A 20,154-nucleotide genomic window follows, 5' to 3' on the forward strand; every position below is an offset into this window, starting at 1 on the left:
ACTTAACATTTCTGCTCTCTTTTCTCCATCAGAAACATGCCACTGCTAGCAATTGTGTTATAACAGACAAACATTATTCTGTAGCTCTTGAGATGTCTGCGGTTGTTTCAAGGAACTCTGAAACCTAAGGCCTGTAAAAACTTCTAATTTTCCCAGATACACCCTCCCAAACCCACCAGCCTGCCTGGCTTTTGTGCTGAGGTAAAAAAACAGGGAGAAAGCTCACAAAGCAGTAAATGCCAGAAGGGAGTAAATTTCAAAAACATGAAGGCATTAAATTGAATCATAGGAACATTTATAAGGGAAATCCACTTGACAGAAACAAATGTGGCTCAAATGCGCCCATCGACTCCCTCCTCTGTCGGCAGCGACACAGGCTGATAAAATACAGAAATGCTACTGTAGGCCCTGAAGGCTTATTTTGACTAAAGCTTAGGAATGCAACATATAAACACAAGACTCCCACATTACACTGTTACAACTTGCATTAACAGTGACTGGACAAAAGCCACATTTTCACAGAAATATCTCACAGGGATAGCGTTTTGGTGGGGGTGGGGACTGGAGAGCAAAAAAAAAATGCAATTTCCACACATAAATCATGCTCTCAAAATTCAAGAGGTGACTGATATACTGCAAACAACTGCAGATTTAATTTCCCTTTTAAACTGTACTCAAAGACCACCCCCTGTTTATCTATTGAAGCACGAAAGGAACAGATGCAACCTTTTCAGGAGTCACAGTCCAAATGTTGATTGGTTGCCTATTTTGGCTCTGGTGTGTCACTTTTGATTGATACGTGAAGCACCCTTTTCTGCTGCTGTGTGAATTGTTTTTCATGGTATTAGGGCAGCAGAAGATATACTGGGAGGAAGGCAAGCTAACCCTCTGAGTAAATAGAGCTGTAAAAAGCATTTTTATTTGTATTTAATGAAATGCCCATCATTAACACGATGGGGGGTGATGGTGGGCAGGGCCAAAATATTCCCTGAACATCCAGACCCCCCCCCCCAAACACTGCAAGATCCGTGCCAGCCTGTCAGAACACCCAGCATATGGGGCTAAAGTAGATTCTGTACCCAATAGCAACACTTTTCTTGTCCCTCTATAGGGATATTTGGCTGTGGTAATGCCATTAAGTTCCAGACTCCCAAAACTCAAAATAAGGATTTTGGCAGTCATCTTTGCCTTTTATATGAACCTGGGCAGTATAATAAAAAGTAGAGACATCACCCTGCCAACAAAAGTCCGTATAGTCAAAGTGATGGTATTCCCAGTAGTAATGTATGGCTGTGAGAGCTGGACTACAAGGAAGGCTGAACACAGAAGAATAGATGCTTTTGAGCTGTGGTGAAGGAGGAGAATCTTGAGAGTCCCTTGGACTGCAAAAAGATCAAATCAGTCAGTCCTAAGGGAAATCAACCCAGACTGTTCCCTGGAAAGTCAGATGCTGAAGCTCAAATACTTTGGCCACCAAATGAGAAGGGAGCACTCACTGGAGAAGATCCTGATGTTAGGAAAGACAGAAGGCAAAAGAAGAAGGGGACGGCAAAAGATGAGATGGCTGGACAGCGTTATTGATGTAACAAACACGAATTTGAGCAGACTTCTGAGGATGGTGGAAGACAGGAGGGCCTGGCGTGACTTTGTCCATGGGGTCACAAAGAGTCGGACTCGACTGTGCGACTGAACAACAACAACAAAATTACAACTCAATAATGCTCACTGGGTCTTGGATTTTAATTTGAGATGGAAAAGAACGTCCTTTTGCATACGATAGCAAGCAAGTAGGCAGATGGAAGCCCGCCCCCCCCCCCAAATGAAAAAATCCATGGCTGCTGCAAACCAGCATTTGCTGGCAGTTTAAAAAACCAAATTTTTGAGAGAGAGAAAAAAGATAAAGGTAGCCCCCTGTGCAAGCACCAGTTGTTTCTGACTCTGGGGTGATGTTGCTTTCACAACATTTTCATGAATGATAAATGCTTACTCTATATTTAGTGGAAGATCCAGAGCACACTGTAATCCAGAACCTTGGCTTTTTTTTTTTTAAAGAAGAACCAGGCTGAGCAGCAATTCTAATGCGCAGTTCTCCCCCACACTGCATTGAGACATCACAGAAAAACTCTAATCTAAGCTCCAGTTAAATTCTGATCAGGTTCCAACAGTCTATTGCTTTGTTGACATGCCTTCTCTCACTCTTCCCAACTCCCTTTCTCCAGAGTATTCCCTGGCATGACCAAGCTACAGTTCACTGTGACATCTGAATAGAGGTGCCTTGGTGAACTGAAGTTGTTCACACCATGCAAACAAGGGTTTTAAAATGGGACTCAAGGAACATTTAGTCTTGTGCTGTATATCTTGGGGGGCGGGGGTTAACTGTCAAAAATCTAATGCAATGGTAAATTAAAATAAAGTGTAATCCAGTACTTAAACGAACAGCTCAGAGATATCAGTCATTATTTACCAAAAACATCATTCCTTATAAACATTATTCCCAGTTTAACAAAACTGTATCCCTCGAAAACTGTCCTCAAACAAAAATATTAGTAATATTTCTAACATTTATAGACTAAATTTTACAGTATCAAGGATTACCAGTACTTGTTGCCAAATATGGCCAGATATGCTGTTTGAATACTCCCAGGGCTTTTTTTGTAGCAGAAACTGCTTTGCATATTAAGCCACACACCCCTGATGTAGCCAGTCCTCCTGGAGCTTACAGTAGGCCCTATACTAAGGAAAGCTCTTGGAGGACTGGCTACATCAGGGGTGTGTGGCCTATTATGCAAAGGATTCCTTCTACAAAAAAATCCCTAAATACGCTACTATCTCTTAGCCAATATTCAGAAAAAATTAATGTACCATAAATTCCTCCATGTTCTTAACCCTATCTTATGAAAATTAATTTTTCCATTTCTGTTAAAATTGTATCAAATTGTCCTCCTGTCCTAGCGCTACACTGTCTTTCAATGCCTGGTACGTGTAATCTTTGTCTCTGTCTTTAATTTGGTAGGAATATTATTTTATTTTTAAATTTATTTTATCAAATTTATATCCTGCCCTCCCCTAACAGGCTCAGGGTGGCTAACTACAGTTAAAAACCACATAGAATATTAAAAACAATACACGGTAAAATCAATTCCACACATTTAACCATAAAATCCAAGCTGCACATTGATGTCTCTGAATATCTATATTTGTCCAGTGGGATTGTCAGTGCTGTGGGACATTTGCTAATAATCTTCAACCTACATTTGTACCTGGAAATAGATCGAATAAAATTTGTTTGCCAAGCCTACAGGCAAATATTTTGTTTGTTTGGGGCTTTACTGTGGACCCTGGCCATCTAGGAAAATTTATGTGCAAAGGATACTTTAGCTCATAGTCTCGAGACTACAATAACTGCCAATAAGAAAGTAGCTGGACATCTTTGGCTTGGAAGACATGCAATCCTCTTGCATTTGGAAGTTCACCCTTCACACTGACACTGACTCATAAGCACATCTGTTGCCTAAAGCGATGTATGCCAGATGTATGCTTTTTGCCCTGACATACTCTGTTCTTTTAAAAGAGGTCAATTTCTTTTAAAATATGTCACAAGCTTGTACAACTGCAGATGTAGCAGATCAAGCAACCCCCCCCCCCAAAAAAAAATTAAAAATCTTACAACCCTATAATACCCTAGGCTTTGTGAAAGTAGAAAATAATGTTAACAGCAGTGAAGCTTCTAAAGAATGCCAACAGAGAGAACAAAGACAGGCCTGCTGGATCAGGGGAAAAAAAAACAATGACGAGGAATAAACCAAAGATCTCTGAACAAACAGCTATTTATATTGTATTATGATTTTTTCAGGAACTTTCCCTGTTCCTGGGCAGTTTTAACTGCCCAAATTCAACTTGTGCCAATTCCCAGATGTCATAAGGTTCAGATCAGCTGCTGGCTAAATCTATAGCACTGAGAAACAGATAATTTTCATCTGAACTTCAGCAGCTTTAGAACGTCTGTAACACTGCCAAGTAGTAATGTCAACATCCAAATGAGGCAGGTTGCATTTGATGGATGAGGAGAATCAAACACTGTACAGTAAACAGGAGCCTATTTGAACTTTTGAGTATTTGCTGCCCTCTTGTGGCTCAGCCATGAGGATGAGAAGAGAAATTGTGGAAATCTGTATTACTTTAGAAAGTACCACTACTTCTCATGCAGCACCAGCAGCAAACATAGAACTGCACACGTTCACATGTAATGCCAAGCTGTGTTTTGATGTCATATGACAACATGCTCCCTCCTCTCACACTTTCCATTTTGCAGCAAACCACAGTTTACCATTATATCCAATCTGGCAAACATGGTTATGGCTTAGAGGGGCAAGCATAAACCACAGCTTGCAGGCTGGGATGTAACCAGCAAGCTGTGGTTTGCCAAAGAAGAAAGAGGCAGGACCAGAGCACATGAAGGGAGGAGGGACTGTGGAAGCCAGAAGTTCACCCAAGTAATGGCTACTTGCAGTAAAGCATTATATAAGAACCAACTATAATGAAATCATTCTTACATAGATAGCATTTGAATGCATGCTAATGGTACTATAATGGGTTGGCCAAACTGTGGCTTAGGAGCCCCATGTGGCTATTTCACATATATTGTGTAGCTCTTTAAGCCCCCAACACCCCGTCAATCAGCTTGGAGAAGGCATTTCTCTCTTTAAATCACTTCTCCAGGCCAAGCCAGCCAGTGCTTGGAGAATGCATTTCTTTATTAAAGTTGCTTTCCTTCCACCTCTCCCTCCCCCAATCTATTTGCCTGTCTTGTGGCTCTCAAACATCTAACATTCATGTCTTGCAGCTCTTAAACACCTGACATTTATTCTATGTGGCTCCTACATTAAGCAAGTTTGACCACCACTGTACTATACAAATAAACATCAATGGTATAAATCACTAGCCTCATTAGTATAAATGTCATTACTTTATCTAATAAATAAAGATTGTACAAATCACTAAAAACAACAAAAAGACAGCCATACATAGATGTGGCAGGTGTTTCAGTCATATTAAGCATCGATGAAATACTACCTGCAGAAAGGATCCTCCCCACCCCCCCCCAAAAAACCCAGCCAGATGAGGCCTGAGCATGCCTTACAAGGCATGGAATGTCACAAGCAGCTGAGAGACAGTTAAAAGGGGGAGGGCAGAAAGGAGAGATTTGGGTGTAGAATGGAACATGTCCAAATTATCTTTTCCTTCCCTTTCCTGTGTGTTCCAGCACATCACAATACTCCCTCTTATAGTAAACTTGATGGTCAAATGCTTATTATGAAGACAGCAAAATAGGGTCACCTGAATGCTTGGAAGACTCCTTCGGTATGCAAGGAAAAAAAATACTTGGCCCCAACAGCTTGCTGAGGATTGAATATCCTCATTTTGCTCAGAACAATTTGGGAGAGGGGAAAAAGGAGAACCCAGGAGGAGACTGAAAATTTGGTCTGCTTAAGCCCCCCACAAGGGAGAGAGTTACGGGTGGGTGGGAAGGAATTTTTCCAACTGTTTATCCACCATCCCGTGCAATTGCTTCTAAGCACACCCTGCTCCCTTCCCCACTTGTAACAACAACATTAGAACACCTTTTAGAAGTTAAGAAGAAAAAAATATACCGAAAGATGAGACGATGCACAAGGAAAGAGGAAAAACAAGTTAAAAATTGCATCTGAGTTTTAAAGTCCCTGGGGAAGCAGCTTACGTTTTCCCAGGAGATTTTTTCAGCCAGAAGAGATCGTCGCTTGTAATCCCATGCTCCAGCGCCCCATGAATCTACAAAAAGAAGCCCTGCAACTGTTATCAACATATTGCCAAATAGTTTTGCGTGTTAAAGTGTATCATGATTGAAATAGTAATTTGGTTTGTACAAGCTGTTATCAGTCCAGTTCCCAGTTTTCCACAAGACCAAACATGACAAACCTGTATATTTTAAACTCAGGCTGCACTCCTTATGATGAAAAATCAGCACAGTCAGTAATTTACATGGTGTGAATACTGGGTGATGCTGTTCATCTAAACAGTAAGGCCTGGCTCAGACTGTTGCCTGCAAATTTGTATCTGGCCTTAGAGAGGTGTGCTCCTTTCTTACTCCTTCGTCACTCTCAAGCACCAGTTTCCCTTAAAACCACAACATCAAGAAGGGATGGGGAAAAGTCATTTCAGAGAAGAAAGCGTGGAAGGGAAGGGAATGTTTTCTAGTCAGTTGCCTAAGTCCAGCCACCTTCAGACTTCTTCCTTGGGCCTCAACTTGAGAAGGGATTTAGTTACACCCCAGTTCCTTCCCCCCCACCCTTTCCTGACCATTTCCAATCCTTCCTTGGTCCTAGGTGGCAAGGGTGTAGGTCCAGGTCTCACTCCTCCTCTGTTGCCTGGAAACCAGCCTGACACTCAGACCAGTATTCAGACCAGAGATGGCTTAGAGAACACAGTCCCTCATCTTTCCCCAGGGCAATCCCCCATTACTGCTGCCTCCTCATTTGTTAACAGCTTTTCCAGGAAGGCAGAGTGGCACCACCTGTAAATTGTGGAGGCATCTTTGGGGCCACAGTTGCCATTCGCAATCTATCCTGACACACACATCCTCAAATCTGGCTCCTCGTTTGCCAGAAGTCAGAATTATACCCAAACTGTGCTGGAGTTGAAATGATGCCTTCACTACATCAGCTTCCCAGTGCAGACGCAGCATTTCCCAAACTTTTAACTACGGTGACAAGAGCAGGAATGCCTCTTCTCCTCCTCACTGCGTGAATTCTTCCTGTGCTTCCCTTTTCAGCTCTATATCATGGGTCTGCCAAAGCACTCTAACTATAATGCAGCATTACAACCCCTACAAAGGGTGGGAAGTGCCATCAAGTCGCAGATGACTTATGAAACCCCATGGGGTTTTCAAGACAAGACATGTTCAGAGGTGGTTTGCCATTGCCTGCCTCTGTGTAGCAACTCCAGACTTCCTCGGTGGCCTCCCATCCAAGTACTAACCGGGACTGATCCTGTTTTGCTTCTGAACTCTGACAAGACTGGATTAGCCTAGGCCATCCAGGTATGGGCACAAAACAAAAAAATCTAAGTGTTGAAACTGGTTTCCCAAATCCGTTTTGAATGGATTTGAACCTACATAACTTACATTTGCAGGATATTTAGGCCTCCCTCCAGTGGCAAGGACTATGTTTTCTGCTGTGAGCAAAGTCTAGGAATAAAGCCACAAAGATGTTAGGAACAAAGGAAAGGGTCTGACAGATTCCCTCTATGCCTGATTTTAAGAAAAAAAAAGACTGTCTCTCAATGCATGCAGAAAAATAAGTTCAATTGCAACCCAATGTATTAAAAACACCATCTTGGACTTATTCTAAAACAGAGTAAATAGTGCCCGATTTTTCAAAATATTTTTTTTCTATGAAAGTCTGTCTCAGCTTGCTGCCTAATATAGTAGCAAACCCACCCTCCAAATTATGTCTTCCTCTGGAATTAAAGGTTTCGGTTTTCTTTCAAGGAGCTGTGATATATACATAGACCTTAGAATCTGTAAATCGATATCACACTCATTCCAAATCTGTTTCAGCACCATCTTCCAAACAACCCAACCTAATCAAACAGTCTCATGGCTATTTATATTAAGCACCCATTAATCGACTATCAAAGGTTTTTAGATCAACATAATAGGATACAACACATCCAAAACTATGAGATACCTGTCTGTACATGCTGACTTCTCCAATATGAGACTAGATACAGCGGAGTCTGTAAAACACTATGAGTGCAAAACTTAAAGATAAACACCTTTCCTTTAAATTAACAGATATCTATCTAAAGGGAAAGTCAACCAAGCCTAGTTTTGGTTCTCAGTTGATACAATTTGATTTAAATCTTCATCCTGACCTCCCTCTCCCAAAAAAAACCATGAAGCAGCAGCAATATTTTATTGCTTTTGCAAAACTACCAAAAAGAAGCCATTACAAGCCTCGTGGTATAGAAGGCACCTCCGAGTGGGTGCTGAGTGGGCTTTCTAGGCAACATAATTTCTATAGCCTGTGAAGAATGAGTCACTCTAGGAAGCCACTCTAGAGCAGGGGTGGCCAACGGTAGCTCTCCAGATGTTTTTTGCCTACAACTCCCTTCAGCCCCAGCCATTGGCCATGCTGGCTGGGGCTGATGGGAGTTGTAGGCAAAAAACATCTGCAGAGCTACCGTTGGCCACCCCTGCTCGAGAGCCATCTTGGAAATTCTTACCATATTGCCACCAAATGAGGAAATTTATGTATTTTGTACAGAAAATTGTGTTCCTAAAATTTGGCAATGGATTACCCCTCCCTCATAATATAACTAGCTGTAGCTTGGTACACAAGAAAGTCACAGTTTGTTGTTGTTCAAACAGGGGCTACAAACAGCACTGGATGCTACCCAAGGCTACCATCCTGTCCCACCTCCTCACTGTCCCCATCCAGTGTTCCCTCCAAGCTGAGTTAGCGTGAGCTAGCTCACAGATTTTTAGCCTCCAATTCATACATTTTTGTCCTAGCTCAGGAAGGGTGACCCCAGAGCACACTAATTTATGCAGTAGCTCACAACTTTAATGCTCACAAAGTAGAATTTTTGTTCACAAGACTCTGCAGCTTAGAGGGAACATTGTTCCCAACACTGCCTAGAAGCCAGAACAGCCAATGCCCTTTCCCTTCTGGTTCTCTCTCTAGACAAACACCATCAAGTTGCAACTGAGTTAAGACAGCCCTAGCAAGGCACTTTCAAAGCAGAGGAGGTTTCCCACTGCCTTCCTCTGCAGAGCCTTCTTTGGTGGTCTCCCATCCAAGTACTGACCCTGCTTTGCCTCTGAGATCCAATGAGATTGGGATATACCATACTGCCTTCCCTCCCTCCTGGTTCTCTAGAAAACTTTGACCCTGCTTTGCCTCTGAGATCCAATGAGAATGGGATATACCGTACTGCCTTCCCTCCCTCCTGGTTCTCTAGAAAACTTTATTTTATTTATTTATTTATTTATTTAGAATTTATATCCCGCCCTTCCCACAAGTGGCTCAGGGCATGGTAAGCTGCACATGCCCAGTAGGGCTTCCTGAGGTCACATGACTTGTGAGACACTGGGAAGCCCCACAGGGCTCATGGCTTGCCACACTATCTCGAAAGACACCTGGGAAACCAGGAGAGAAGTGACATCAGTTTCTCTGGATCCTGCAGTGGTGGTGGTGGGGAGACACAAGGTCATGGGGCAGTGCTGCTGCCACCCTCTCCCCAAATCTGCCTCACTTCACCCCATCACGGAGCCAGCCAAAGCTACACAACAAAACTCTCGTTTGATAAGAGCTAAGAGCAGCCTGGTGCGACTGTTCCTGTTTATCAGAAGTTCATTTTTTAAAAAGCCTGCCATGCATCTTACCTCTTGACCTGCTTTGGACAACCCGCGAATTGTGTGAGCATCCACGAAGCTGCCTTTCAAGTTGAAATATTTCACTTTTCTGTTAGCGGAAATAAAACCAGATAGAATTGCAACGCATGACACCTGACCCTGTGCTTGATTTTTCAGCAACGTACTCCTGAATTCAATCAGAAACCCGTGCAGGATTGCAACCTTAATGGAGTGCTGCCATCAACTCGGTGTGCCTTTGGCATCCCAACATTTAAAGGATTAAGGAGGTAGCAATGAGGAGAGAACCAATGAATGGATCTCCCCCCCCACACACAAAAGAAACCCACCAACCAGTATTTCAAGCAGGAGAAGAGTAAGAAGCGAAAACAGCTGAGGAGCAAGTCAAGCTGAGCAGCTCCTGCAAACCAGCACTTCAGGACCACACAACTCAGTAGCCCTGACAGTGGGCATTAGCTCATCCACTGGGCATCATCGCCCAGACTGGCAGGATTGCAGGAGAAGACAACTGGTGAGCTGACACAAACGGTCATGGCCTGTGACGCAGTCTCTGAGGCTCCCTGTTGCTGGGGCTGGGCTTCATATGCTCCTGGACACCAATGGATCTCTAAAGCAGTGGCCCACCGGGAAATATGCCTGCAAGTTAGGTGGCCGATCCATCCCTGATACCAATAGTCTGTTTGAGGTTTCTGTTGCCATCTTTGGTGCTCAAAATCAAATCTTTTTGCCTGGTGTCTCCATCGAAGGATGGGCTCTGCGCAAAGGCCCTGGAAGACAGCTTTTCATTTTCATTTTTAGCAATATGGTTAAGGACCTACAAGATAGCTTTTGTTTGGTTGCAGTTTCTACCCTGTAAGGGAGGATAAAAGGACACAATGGCATTCGTTGCACACACAAGCTCTGCCCTGTGTGGCATTAACAGGAGAGTTTCTATTACAAATACATGGGGAAACCATGTTAATCTGATGTGGCACAAAAAAACGAACAAAGAAGAGTTCTTTGCCACCTTAAAGTCTGCCACATTTATTGTACTGTAAACTATTTGGTGCATAGTTTGTTTACTGTGACCCAAGTTCACACTACAATCAATTTGATAATCTGTCAAGTACCCACAGGGTACAGTGATTTTCATTCAAGAAAAGATGTTTGATTATACAAGGGAGGAGATATTTACTTATCCTGCAGTTGCCTTCTGTGTCCCCAGTTCAACGATTTCACATGGTTTTGAACAGCTTCTGCCATTGTAGACCTAGGAGAAAATGAAGGAATTGAAGCTTCACAGTCATTAGAATCATAGAGTTGGAAGGAACCTCCAGGGTTATCTAGTCCAACCCCCTGCACAATGCAGGAAACCCAGAAATACCTCCCCCTAAATTCACAGGATCTTCATTGCTGTCAGTTGGCCATCTAGCCTCTATTTAAAAACCTCCAAGGAAGGAGAGCCCACCATCTCCTAAGGAAGCCTGTTCCACTGAGGAACTGCTCTATCAGGAAGTTCTTCCTAATGTGGAACTGGAAACTCATTTGATTTAATTTCAACCCACTGGTTCTGGTCCTACCTTCTGGTGCCACAGAAAACAATTCCGCACTATCCTCTATATGACAGCCCTTCAAGTACTTGAAGATGGTGATCATATCACCGAGAGGCATTTTTTTTGCAGTCACCAGACAGTGAGACATGGTAACAACACCTTAACACTGTAAAAAACAAATTCAGGCCCCAAAAAATAGTTAATGAGAAATCATGCCGATTGGAGCCAGCACGCAGGTCTACATCCACTCTTGGCCTAGCTTTTGTGTCTGTCTTTGCAATAACAGCTATCTCCCCCTTTTTCTGCATCTCAAGGCTCTACTGCAGCACTTCTTCCATTCTTCATAGGGTTCCACCTCCTTCAAGCCCCAGCTAAATTCTCTAGTGCTCTGGATAATCTAAGCCGGCACTGCGGCTGAATAGTTTATTTTACTGCGTAGCACAGGAACCAGAGCATTTGGTTTGTTCAATTTGTTTTATTTATAAACTCAACAAGCTATTACTTAGGGTATCAGTGCAAATTACTGCCATAAATAAAGGCAAATTCTGCATAATGGTTCTCGACGCTTTTATATGGTAGCAGGAAAAGGAGCCAGAAATTCTAATGCAAAAACCGAAAGCAACTATTTCAGGAAGATTGCGAAGAAATCTGAGCCATAAGAAACCAACAGCCTTTGGACCATGAAGTGTTCTGTTATCAGATGTTAGATACATATACAAACATCTGCTAAGGAGCAGTCCCAACTAAAAAAGAATTCTCAAGTACAAAGTCCTGTAGATCTGGAGGCTACAGCTAAAGCAGACACAGTTTTTACAAGCTTCAGTAGAGCAAAATCAGCTTAAATGGAAAATCAGTGGTGTAACTAGGTTGCAAGGTCATGTTTTGGGGATGTTTCAGAATCCACATAGAATCTCAGAACTGCTATCCTATCATTCCAGTTTTTTTTCAGAGGATCCCAGTGTCTTAGCTACAGCTTTTGCTAACTAACATAGAATCATTTGGAAGGGACCTCCAGGGTCATCTAGTCCAACCCCCTGCACAATGCAGGAAACCCAGAAATACCTCCCCCTAAATTCACAGGATCTTCATTGCTGTCAGATGGCCATCCAGCCTCTGTTTAAAAACCTCCAAGGAAGGAGAGCCCACCATCTCCTGAGGAAGCCTGTTCCACTGAGGAACTGCTCTAACTGTAAGGAAGTTCTTCCTAATGTTGAGCCGGAAACTCTTTTGATTTAATTTCAACCCATTGGTTCTGGTCCTACCTTCTGGTGCCACAGAAAACAATTCCACACCATCCTCTCTATGACAGCCCTTTAAGTACTTGAAGATAGTGAACATATCACCTCTCAGACACCTCCTCTCCAGGCTAAACATCCCCAGCTCCTTCAATCTTTCCTCATAGGACTTGGTCTCCATGTGCAACTGCATCACAGAATTTGGAACACTGTTAAAAAAAGTCCTGTTTGATTATGGATATGGTCTCCCTAGTCCAGCAACTTCTCACCATGGCCAGCTGATGCCCCTAGAAGGACTACAAGCAGGGCGTTGAGGCCATTTTCCCATTACAGCTCCTTCCTCCCCACAGTGGCTGCTATTCAGCAGTACACTGCCTCTAAATGTGGAGGTTCAATTAGGCCATCATGGCCAACAGCCATTGACAACACCGGCTGTTTCCACTGCATTTAAAGCATCTAAGCTAGTGGCTGTAATTCACAGGATCACAACAGAGCCAGTTTGGTGTAGTGGTTAAGTGTGTGGACTCTTATCTGGGAGAACCAGGTTTGATTCCCCACTCCTCCACTTGCACCTGCTGGAATGGCCTTGGGTTAGCCATAGCTATCACAGGAGTTGTCCTTGAAAGGGCAGCTGCTGTGAGAGCCCTCTCAGCCCCACCCACCTCACAGGGTGTTTGTTGCGGGGGGAGAAGACATAGGAGATTGTGAGCCACTGAGTCTGGGAGAAGGGCGGGGTATAAATCTGCAATTCTTCTTCTTCTTCCGTAAGTAGTTCTTGTGGAAGTGAATTCCATACCATCGTTATCCACTGGCGTGCAGATGTGCTTTCTTTGGCCTGGTTTGAATCTCCTCCCATCAATCTCATTGGGTGGCCCCCAAGTTCCAGTATCATGAAAGAGAGAGAGAGAGAGAGAGAGAGAGAGAGAGAGAGAGAGAGAGAGAGAGAGAGGAAATGCTTCCTCTGACCACATTACTAGCAGCTTTGCTGATGCCAAACGACCCAGGTCATTGCCCATGTGGAGAACTGACAGGGTACATTATGAGCTCTTATGAGAGCTATGGCTGACCCAAGGCCATTCCAGCAGCTGCAAGTGGAGGAGTGGGGAATCAAATCCAGTTCTCCCAGATAAGAGTCCATGCACTTAACCACTACACCAAACTGGCTCTTAGTTGATAACAAATCAAATGAAGCATCTGTTTGATAAGGATTCTTTTACCAGTCATGGGTCATGGGCTGAGGTATGCTCCAGCCATAGCGTTGGGCATCTTTGAGAGCGCCTCCCAGAAGGGCTGCATGGTGCATAAGCTTTTTAGGGATGCAGCCAACGTTCACACAAGTACCGCCGAGTCCCCATTTGGTGCCTATAAACAAACAAACAAAAAGAAATTTATTCATTCATTCACTGACACAGCACTTTCAGAAAAGCCCATTTTTAAAAAGTTCCTTTTCTCAGACTCTGAAATCCACAACAGAACAGTGAGGAATATGTGACATCCCGCACACTGTTGCCAATATTTGACAAAGGAAAATGTGGAATTTGTTGCTGAAGGATGTAGTGATGGCCAAAGGCAAGGAGAGCTTTAAAAGGGGATTAGATAGATTCACAGAGGATAAGTCTATCAAGGGTAGTAGCCATGGTAGCTGAGGGGAACCTCCATATTCAGAGCCACCAATCCTCCAAATCCCAGAGCTAGGAGGCAACATCAGGGGAGGCCTCGGCCTCTATGACCTGTTGTTGGGCCTCCAGAAGAACTGGCTGGCCACTGTGTGAGACGGGATGCTGGACTAGATGGACCACTGGTCTGATCCAGCAAGGCTCTTCTCAGGTTCTTAATTACAGGTGTTGGGCCTTTCTTTAAGCTTGAAAAGCAGCTTCTGGAAGGAGATGTGTTAGGGTAGAGATGCAACAAGAGGGTGGAACTGGTGCTGGCAGGTGGGTAAAGATTAAGCATCCCTCCACTGCCATTTGTCTGCTGTTGATTGTACCCTTCCAGTGCAGTTTTTAAAGTTAACAAGGGCTGCGATTACATGCGTTGGGATAGAGCCAGACTATGTTGGCAATTTCCGCCGACTGCTTCTTGCAACTGCAGAGCCAAGCTTTATAAAGCTGTTTATTCCTGTGGTCATCACTCCATCCTCTGCCAGCAAATTCTACATTTTAATTGCTCTCTGTGTCAAGCAGTATTTCCTTTTGTCTGCTTGAACCTACTGCTCATCAGCTTCATTTGATGCCCTTGAGTTCTAGTAGTTGGGGAGTGGGATAAAAAAGTTCTGTTTGTCAATTCTCTCCACCCCATGGGTAATTTTATAAACCTCTATCATGTCCCCCTTTCGTTGTCTCTTTTCTAAACTGAAAAGTCCCAGACTCTTCAGCCTTTCTTCATAAGGAAGATGCTCCAACCTCCTTTGTACTTTTTCTAGCTCTGCAAATATTTCCATGCAATGGATTGGATTTTGCCAGGGTCTTTTTTGCTTAATCTGACAATTCCCCTCCTTACTACAGCCCAACCCCCAGCTCCCACATGGCTTTTGGCCATGGAGATCCCACGATGCTCAGCATAGGCTTTTGGTAGTCAAAGGGGACTCCCTCCTTCCTTTTTCACCAGTGGAAAAGCTGGCTGGATCCATTCGGATGTGTAGTCTAGCCAACAAGGGTCATTTGTTTATTCAGATTATAATTGGCACCACTGGTACATAAACAGAAAGGATTTAAACTGCACCCATTTGAATATCACCGAGGCTCTACAACAAAGAGACTGCCTGCAAGGAGACAGCTCAGAACCTCTGAGACTTATCTAAACTGCTATTCGGAATCCCACAGATGGACAAGAAGTAGAGAGGAAGGAGAACAAATGAAGTAAAAGCAAAACAAAACAAAACAAAAAATCATAGTTCTGCTACAACAAACTTGAAGGGAAGCACAAATAACTAGGGTGAGAGGGAGGACAGTTCTGTCCATTTCCTAAACAATTTTATAAAGTCATATTTTCGTTTTTTACAATCCTGGAATATCCCCCAAGGATGCCCAAAGTCCCCAGTGATCCTGTTTCACTGCCTTGCTGATAGCTACTCAGCATGCTGTTGATGCCCTCGGATACAAATACGACACTAATAATTGGCATTTGGATGACTCTGTACCTTTTGGAGAAGGATCCACGTAGTCTAAGACAGCCACCTTATTTCCAAACTGAGCAGCTTTGAAAAGAAAAAACAGACGACAAAATAGAGTTAAGGAAAGTGTAAAATATCTGTTAAGCTGACCGAGTGAGTGACTGGTTGTGCACAGCCAGGAGGGAGGGACGGTGGCTCAGTGGTAGAGCATCTGCTTGGGAAGCAGAAGGTCCCAGGTTCAATCCCGGCATCTCCAAAAAAGGGTCCAGGCAAGTAGGCGTGAAAATCCTCAGCCTGAGACCCTGGAGAGCCGCTGCCAGTCTGAGAAGACAATACTGACAATACTGACTTTGATGGACCAAAGGTCTGATTCAGTATAAGGCAGCTTCATACGTCCATACGTCCATAGGAGCAAGGAGAGATTTTATTATGATATCCCTATGCAAAAGGGTGGCAGCCATCTTTGTTGGTTTAAAAACAAAACACAGTACCTCTATTCTGCCCTCTCTCCCTACCTTGCTGCATTCTGTTGTTTTAAAGATTTTTCTCCCAGCCTGGCTCCAATACTGGCAGCGAGCCGGAACAGAAGAAAAGCAAAAAGGCAGGGGAAATGATGGGGGTTGACTTGGGTTGCCAAGTCAAATTCAAGAAATATCTGGGGACTTTGGGGGTGGAGCCAGGAGACTTTGGGGGTGGAGCCAGGAGACATTGGGGCGGAGCCAGGAACAAGGGTGTGACAAGCATAATTGAACTCCAAGAGAGTTCTGGCCATCACATTTAAAGGGACAGCACACCTTTTTAAATGTCTTCCTTCCATAGGAAATAATGAAGGATAGGGGCGCCTTCTTTTGGGGCTCATAGAATTGGACCCCCTGGTCCAATCGTTTTGAAACTTGGGGGGTACTTTGGGGAGAAGCACTAGATACTATACTGAAAATTTGCTGCCTCTACCTCAAAAAATAGCTCCCCCAGAGCCCCCGAAACCTCCAGATCAATTCCCCATTATACCCTATGAGAATCGATCTCCACCTAGGGAATAATAAGTTTCCCTCCCCCCCCCCCCACCCCATTTCTGGTGACTCTGAAGCGAGGGATTGGCCTCTCTACTCACAAGTTGCAGCCAACTTCTTCAAAGTAACACAGACACCCCATCCCAAGAGGAAGCCTTTCAATCGGAGACTGGAGCCTCCGGAGGGGGAAAGTCACATGGTCCTCTGGGGGTGCGGCTTCCCCCTGCCGGCCAGCTGACTGGGGGCGGGAAGGAGCCTGGGAAAGTGGAAGAACCCCTGCTGGGACTTGAGGATTGGCAAGCCTAGGGTTGACCTCTTCTGGCCTGTAAGCCATCTTTGTTAAAAAAACAGACCTCATCACCAAGCTTTAGACAGGAATTCCTAGATGCATGACATCATTCCCTCTGGCCAGTTCTAGTCCAGACCAGAGCTTTTTTATAGCAGGAGCTCCTTTGTATATTAGGCCACACACCCCTGATGTAGCCATTCCTCCAAGAGCTTACAGGGCTCTTAGTACAGGGCCTACTGTAAGCTCTTGGAGGACTGACTACATGAAGAGTGTGTAGCCTAATATGCAAAGGGGTTTCTGCTACAAACCACCCCCCCCCCATCTGGATCTTCATTGTTCACAGGCGCCAATCTATTCTCGCTCTACCAATGGAAGCTTCCTGGGTGACTTTCAGCCTAACCTACCTTGCAGGGTTGTTGTGAGCAAACGGAGGGGGAGAGAGAACTATGTTCTAAGTCACTTGTGATCCTCACTGAGGAGAAAAGTGGCATATAAATAGATGCAACACAAACCTTCTTTCGCGCAAGCAAGGCCGCCAGACCCTCCTCCAACAACCAGGAGATCGTACTCGTACTTCCCTACAAGAAGAAGAAAAAGAACATTACAAAAAAGACAGTGACAGATGGCCAGGGATCTAAACCTGCAGTATTTGCTTGAACATCTGAAGCTGTCTTACCCAGAGTCACGGCACTAATCCAGCTAGCTCAGTGCTCCTCACACTATAGCTCTTTCTCAATACCTGAAATGGAAATCCTTTAACTGGAGATGCCAGGAATTTGGGGTAATATTAGAGAGCATTCTCTTAGAGTCTAGCCACATCTAACAAATCAAAGCATAAAGCACTGTTCTTGGAGGAAGGAATTTATAATGGTGAAATGGTGGGAGAAGAAGATTGTAGATTTATACCCCGCCCTTCTCTCTGAATCAGAGTCTCAGAGAAGCTTACAATCTCCTTTATCATCTTCCCCCACAACAGATACCCTGTGAGATAGGTGAGGCTGGGAGAGCTCTCCCAGAGGCTGCCCTTTCAAGGACAACTCCTGTGAACGCTATGGCTGGCCCAAGGCCGTTCCAGCAGCTGCAAGTGCAGGAGTAGAGAATCAAACCTGGTTCTCCCAGATAAGAGTCCACACACTTAACCACTATGCCAAACTGGCTCTCAGGATAGAGGAGCTTAACCTTTCTCCCCACCTGACATTTTCGCTGCTTCCAAACCACCTTCCCAAGCAGGCCCCTACCGAGTGGTTGTTTCAAGTATCTTTGACCCCTGCATGGGGGAAGCTACCAAGGAAGGGGTGCATTCTGGAGCAGGGAGAGCTGTTCTTTCTTTACTTTGAAACCACTCCTTCCAAGAAAAGGAAAAATTGGACTCCATGCGACTGCTGATCAAATATGCCTGTAATGGGGTTGCTTAAATTTCATTTTAGCTTCGTCTCATAAATAGTATCTTAAATTCATTTTGCATGCCATAAGTAAACTATCATTTAACACGGCGGGTGAGCTGTCGTTCCGATTGCCTTATAATAATGTTAAACTGCTTCTGTTTGGATTTAAATTCTAATAATCCTTTTGTATTTTAATCTTGCTAAATGATACAATGTGATTTAATAACTTGTAAACAGCCTCAGACATTTATTTTAAATGCACAGGCAGGATATAAATCTTTTATAGGAATAAATGTTTTATTTGCCTAAGATTTCCTTCCTCGGTAATTTCCCTTCTGTCATTAATATTCCTGTATATATGCTGCCATCAATCTGCGTGGCTGAATATTCTTCTGTATTGTTTGCTGCCTGAAGTTTGGCAACTTTGTGCACTTCCAAATAAAGATACAGGATTAAAAACGAACACACCAAGACACTTATGCCCTATAGCAAGCAACATGTACATTTCCCTGCACGAAGATGCACAATTCTACTTTGACATGCTGAAGTTCAAAGATAACCATCAGCCATAGTTTGCCATTACATGAAGAGGCTCAGATTCTTGCACACCTCCTCACGCGTGACACAATTACGAGGCACTTCCACCATGTTCTTGACAGCAATTACGTACATTTGTCTTTATGTTTGAACCACAAGTTATAGCTTGTTTTATTGCAGTCCAAACCAAAATTTCAAACACTGGTATAAAATAAAGAGAGGAAACCTCTCTTGTTGGCAAAACTTGAACTCTCCCTAGAACAGGGGTGGCCAAACTGCGGCTCGGGAGCCACATGTGGCTCTTTCACACATATTGTGTGGCTCTCAAAGCCCCCACTACTCCATTGGCCAGCTTGGAGAAGGCATTACTCTCTTTAAATCACTTTGCCAAGCCAACTCAGCCAGTGGCTTGGAGATTGCATTTAAAGTTAAAGTTGCTTTCTTTCTACCTCTCCCCTTCCCCCTCTATTTCCTCCCTTCCTCCCTTGTGGCTCTCAAACATCTGACATTCATTCTATGCGGCTCTTACCAAGGCTTCCCCCAAAAATTTTTTTAAGCAGGAACGCACAGGAACGCAGTTCTGGCTGGCTTGGTGTCAGTAGATGTGGCTTAACATGCAAATGAGTTCCTGCTGGGCTTTTCTCACAAAAAAGCCCTGTGTGAAATGATAGTGATTTCAGGGGGTGTGGCCTAATATACAAATGAGTTCCTGCTGGGCTTTTTCTACAAAAAAAGCCCTGGCTCTTACATTAAGCAAGTTTGGTCACCTCTGCCCTAGAAGCTAAAATCACTAAACTGAAGCTACCATACTTTGGTAACATTATGAGAAAACATGATTCACTGGAAAGAGACAATAATGCTAGGAAAAGGTGAAGGTAGCCGGAAAAAAGAAGACCCAGCACGAGATGGATTGACTCAATAAAGGAAGCCATGGCCTTCGGTTTACAAGACCTGAGCGAGACCGCTAATGCCAGAATGTTTTGGTGGTCATTAATTCATAGGGGTGCTGTAAGTCAGAAGCAGCCTGTCAGCACTTAACACACTGCTAGCAGATTGACCAAACACTTGCTGGCAGACTGAAGAGACCGATACACAAGTCACATGGGTACTTATCTGCCACAAGGCCATTGCAGTTAACAACGTGGCTGCAACAGTAGAAAACGTTATCTCTGCATTTACCACACACCCTAAGCAGAAATACACCAGAATGCAAAAAGAAAAGTGCAGTTATTAAATGCAAAGAAGCCTACAAATCAAAGCCAATTTCTTTCTTTTTTAACAAAACAGGCACTGGGTAACTAGATCTAGAACTTCCAAAGTGACCACTGGGAGAAAGTTTGCACCATAACTTAGAACAGAGACAGTGTGTGCATACTTCAAAAGCTGCTATGAATGTCTGTTAGAAATGCATGGGGGGAAAAATGACAAACAAGTAGTCTGATATTCCCCCATTCTCGCAACGCAGGTAGTCAAGCTGGTTTCTATACAGAGAGCTTTGTAGCTTGCATGTGAAGCAGACAGGCCTGGAAATCCTTTTTTGTGGAAAGATTTCTGTACATGCCTTTTGTTCACTAAATTATCTGCCAAACGGACTGGCAATTGGTTTCCATTTCAGCTGTTACCAGGGCTTTTTTTGTAGCAG

General features: G+C 43.9%; 1 protein-coding gene across 1 annotated transcript in view; it reads right to left on the reverse strand.

Annotated features, from left to right (window-relative positions):
* TXNRD2 (thioredoxin reductase 2) overlaps nucleotides 1-20,154 on the reverse strand; it is a 70,676-nt gene that overhangs the window by 45,975 nt on the left and 4,547 nt on the right. The window contains exons 2-8 of the mRNA XM_060248943.1: nucleotides 17,103-17,168; nucleotides 15,319-15,375; nucleotides 13,397-13,541; nucleotides 10,587-10,661; nucleotides 9,425-9,503; nucleotides 7,160-7,222; nucleotides 5,738-5,808 (exon numbers count right to left, since the gene is read on the reverse strand). Of these exons, the coding sequence (XP_060104926.1) occupies nucleotides 5,738-5,808; nucleotides 7,160-7,222; nucleotides 9,425-9,503; nucleotides 10,587-10,661; nucleotides 13,397-13,541; nucleotides 15,319-15,375; nucleotides 17,103-17,168 (556 nt within the window). The remainder of the gene's footprint in view (nucleotides 1-5,737; nucleotides 5,809-7,159; nucleotides 7,223-9,424; nucleotides 9,504-10,586; nucleotides 10,662-13,396; nucleotides 13,542-15,318; nucleotides 15,376-17,102; nucleotides 17,169-20,154) is intronic.

The sequence above is a fragment of the Heteronotia binoei genome, chromosome 11 (assembly GCF_032191835.1).
Source record: "Heteronotia binoei isolate CCM8104 ecotype False Entrance Well chromosome 11, APGP_CSIRO_Hbin_v1, whole genome shotgun sequence".
Classification (NCBI taxonomy): domain Eukaryota; kingdom Metazoa; phylum Chordata; class Lepidosauria; order Squamata; family Gekkonidae; genus Heteronotia; species Heteronotia binoei.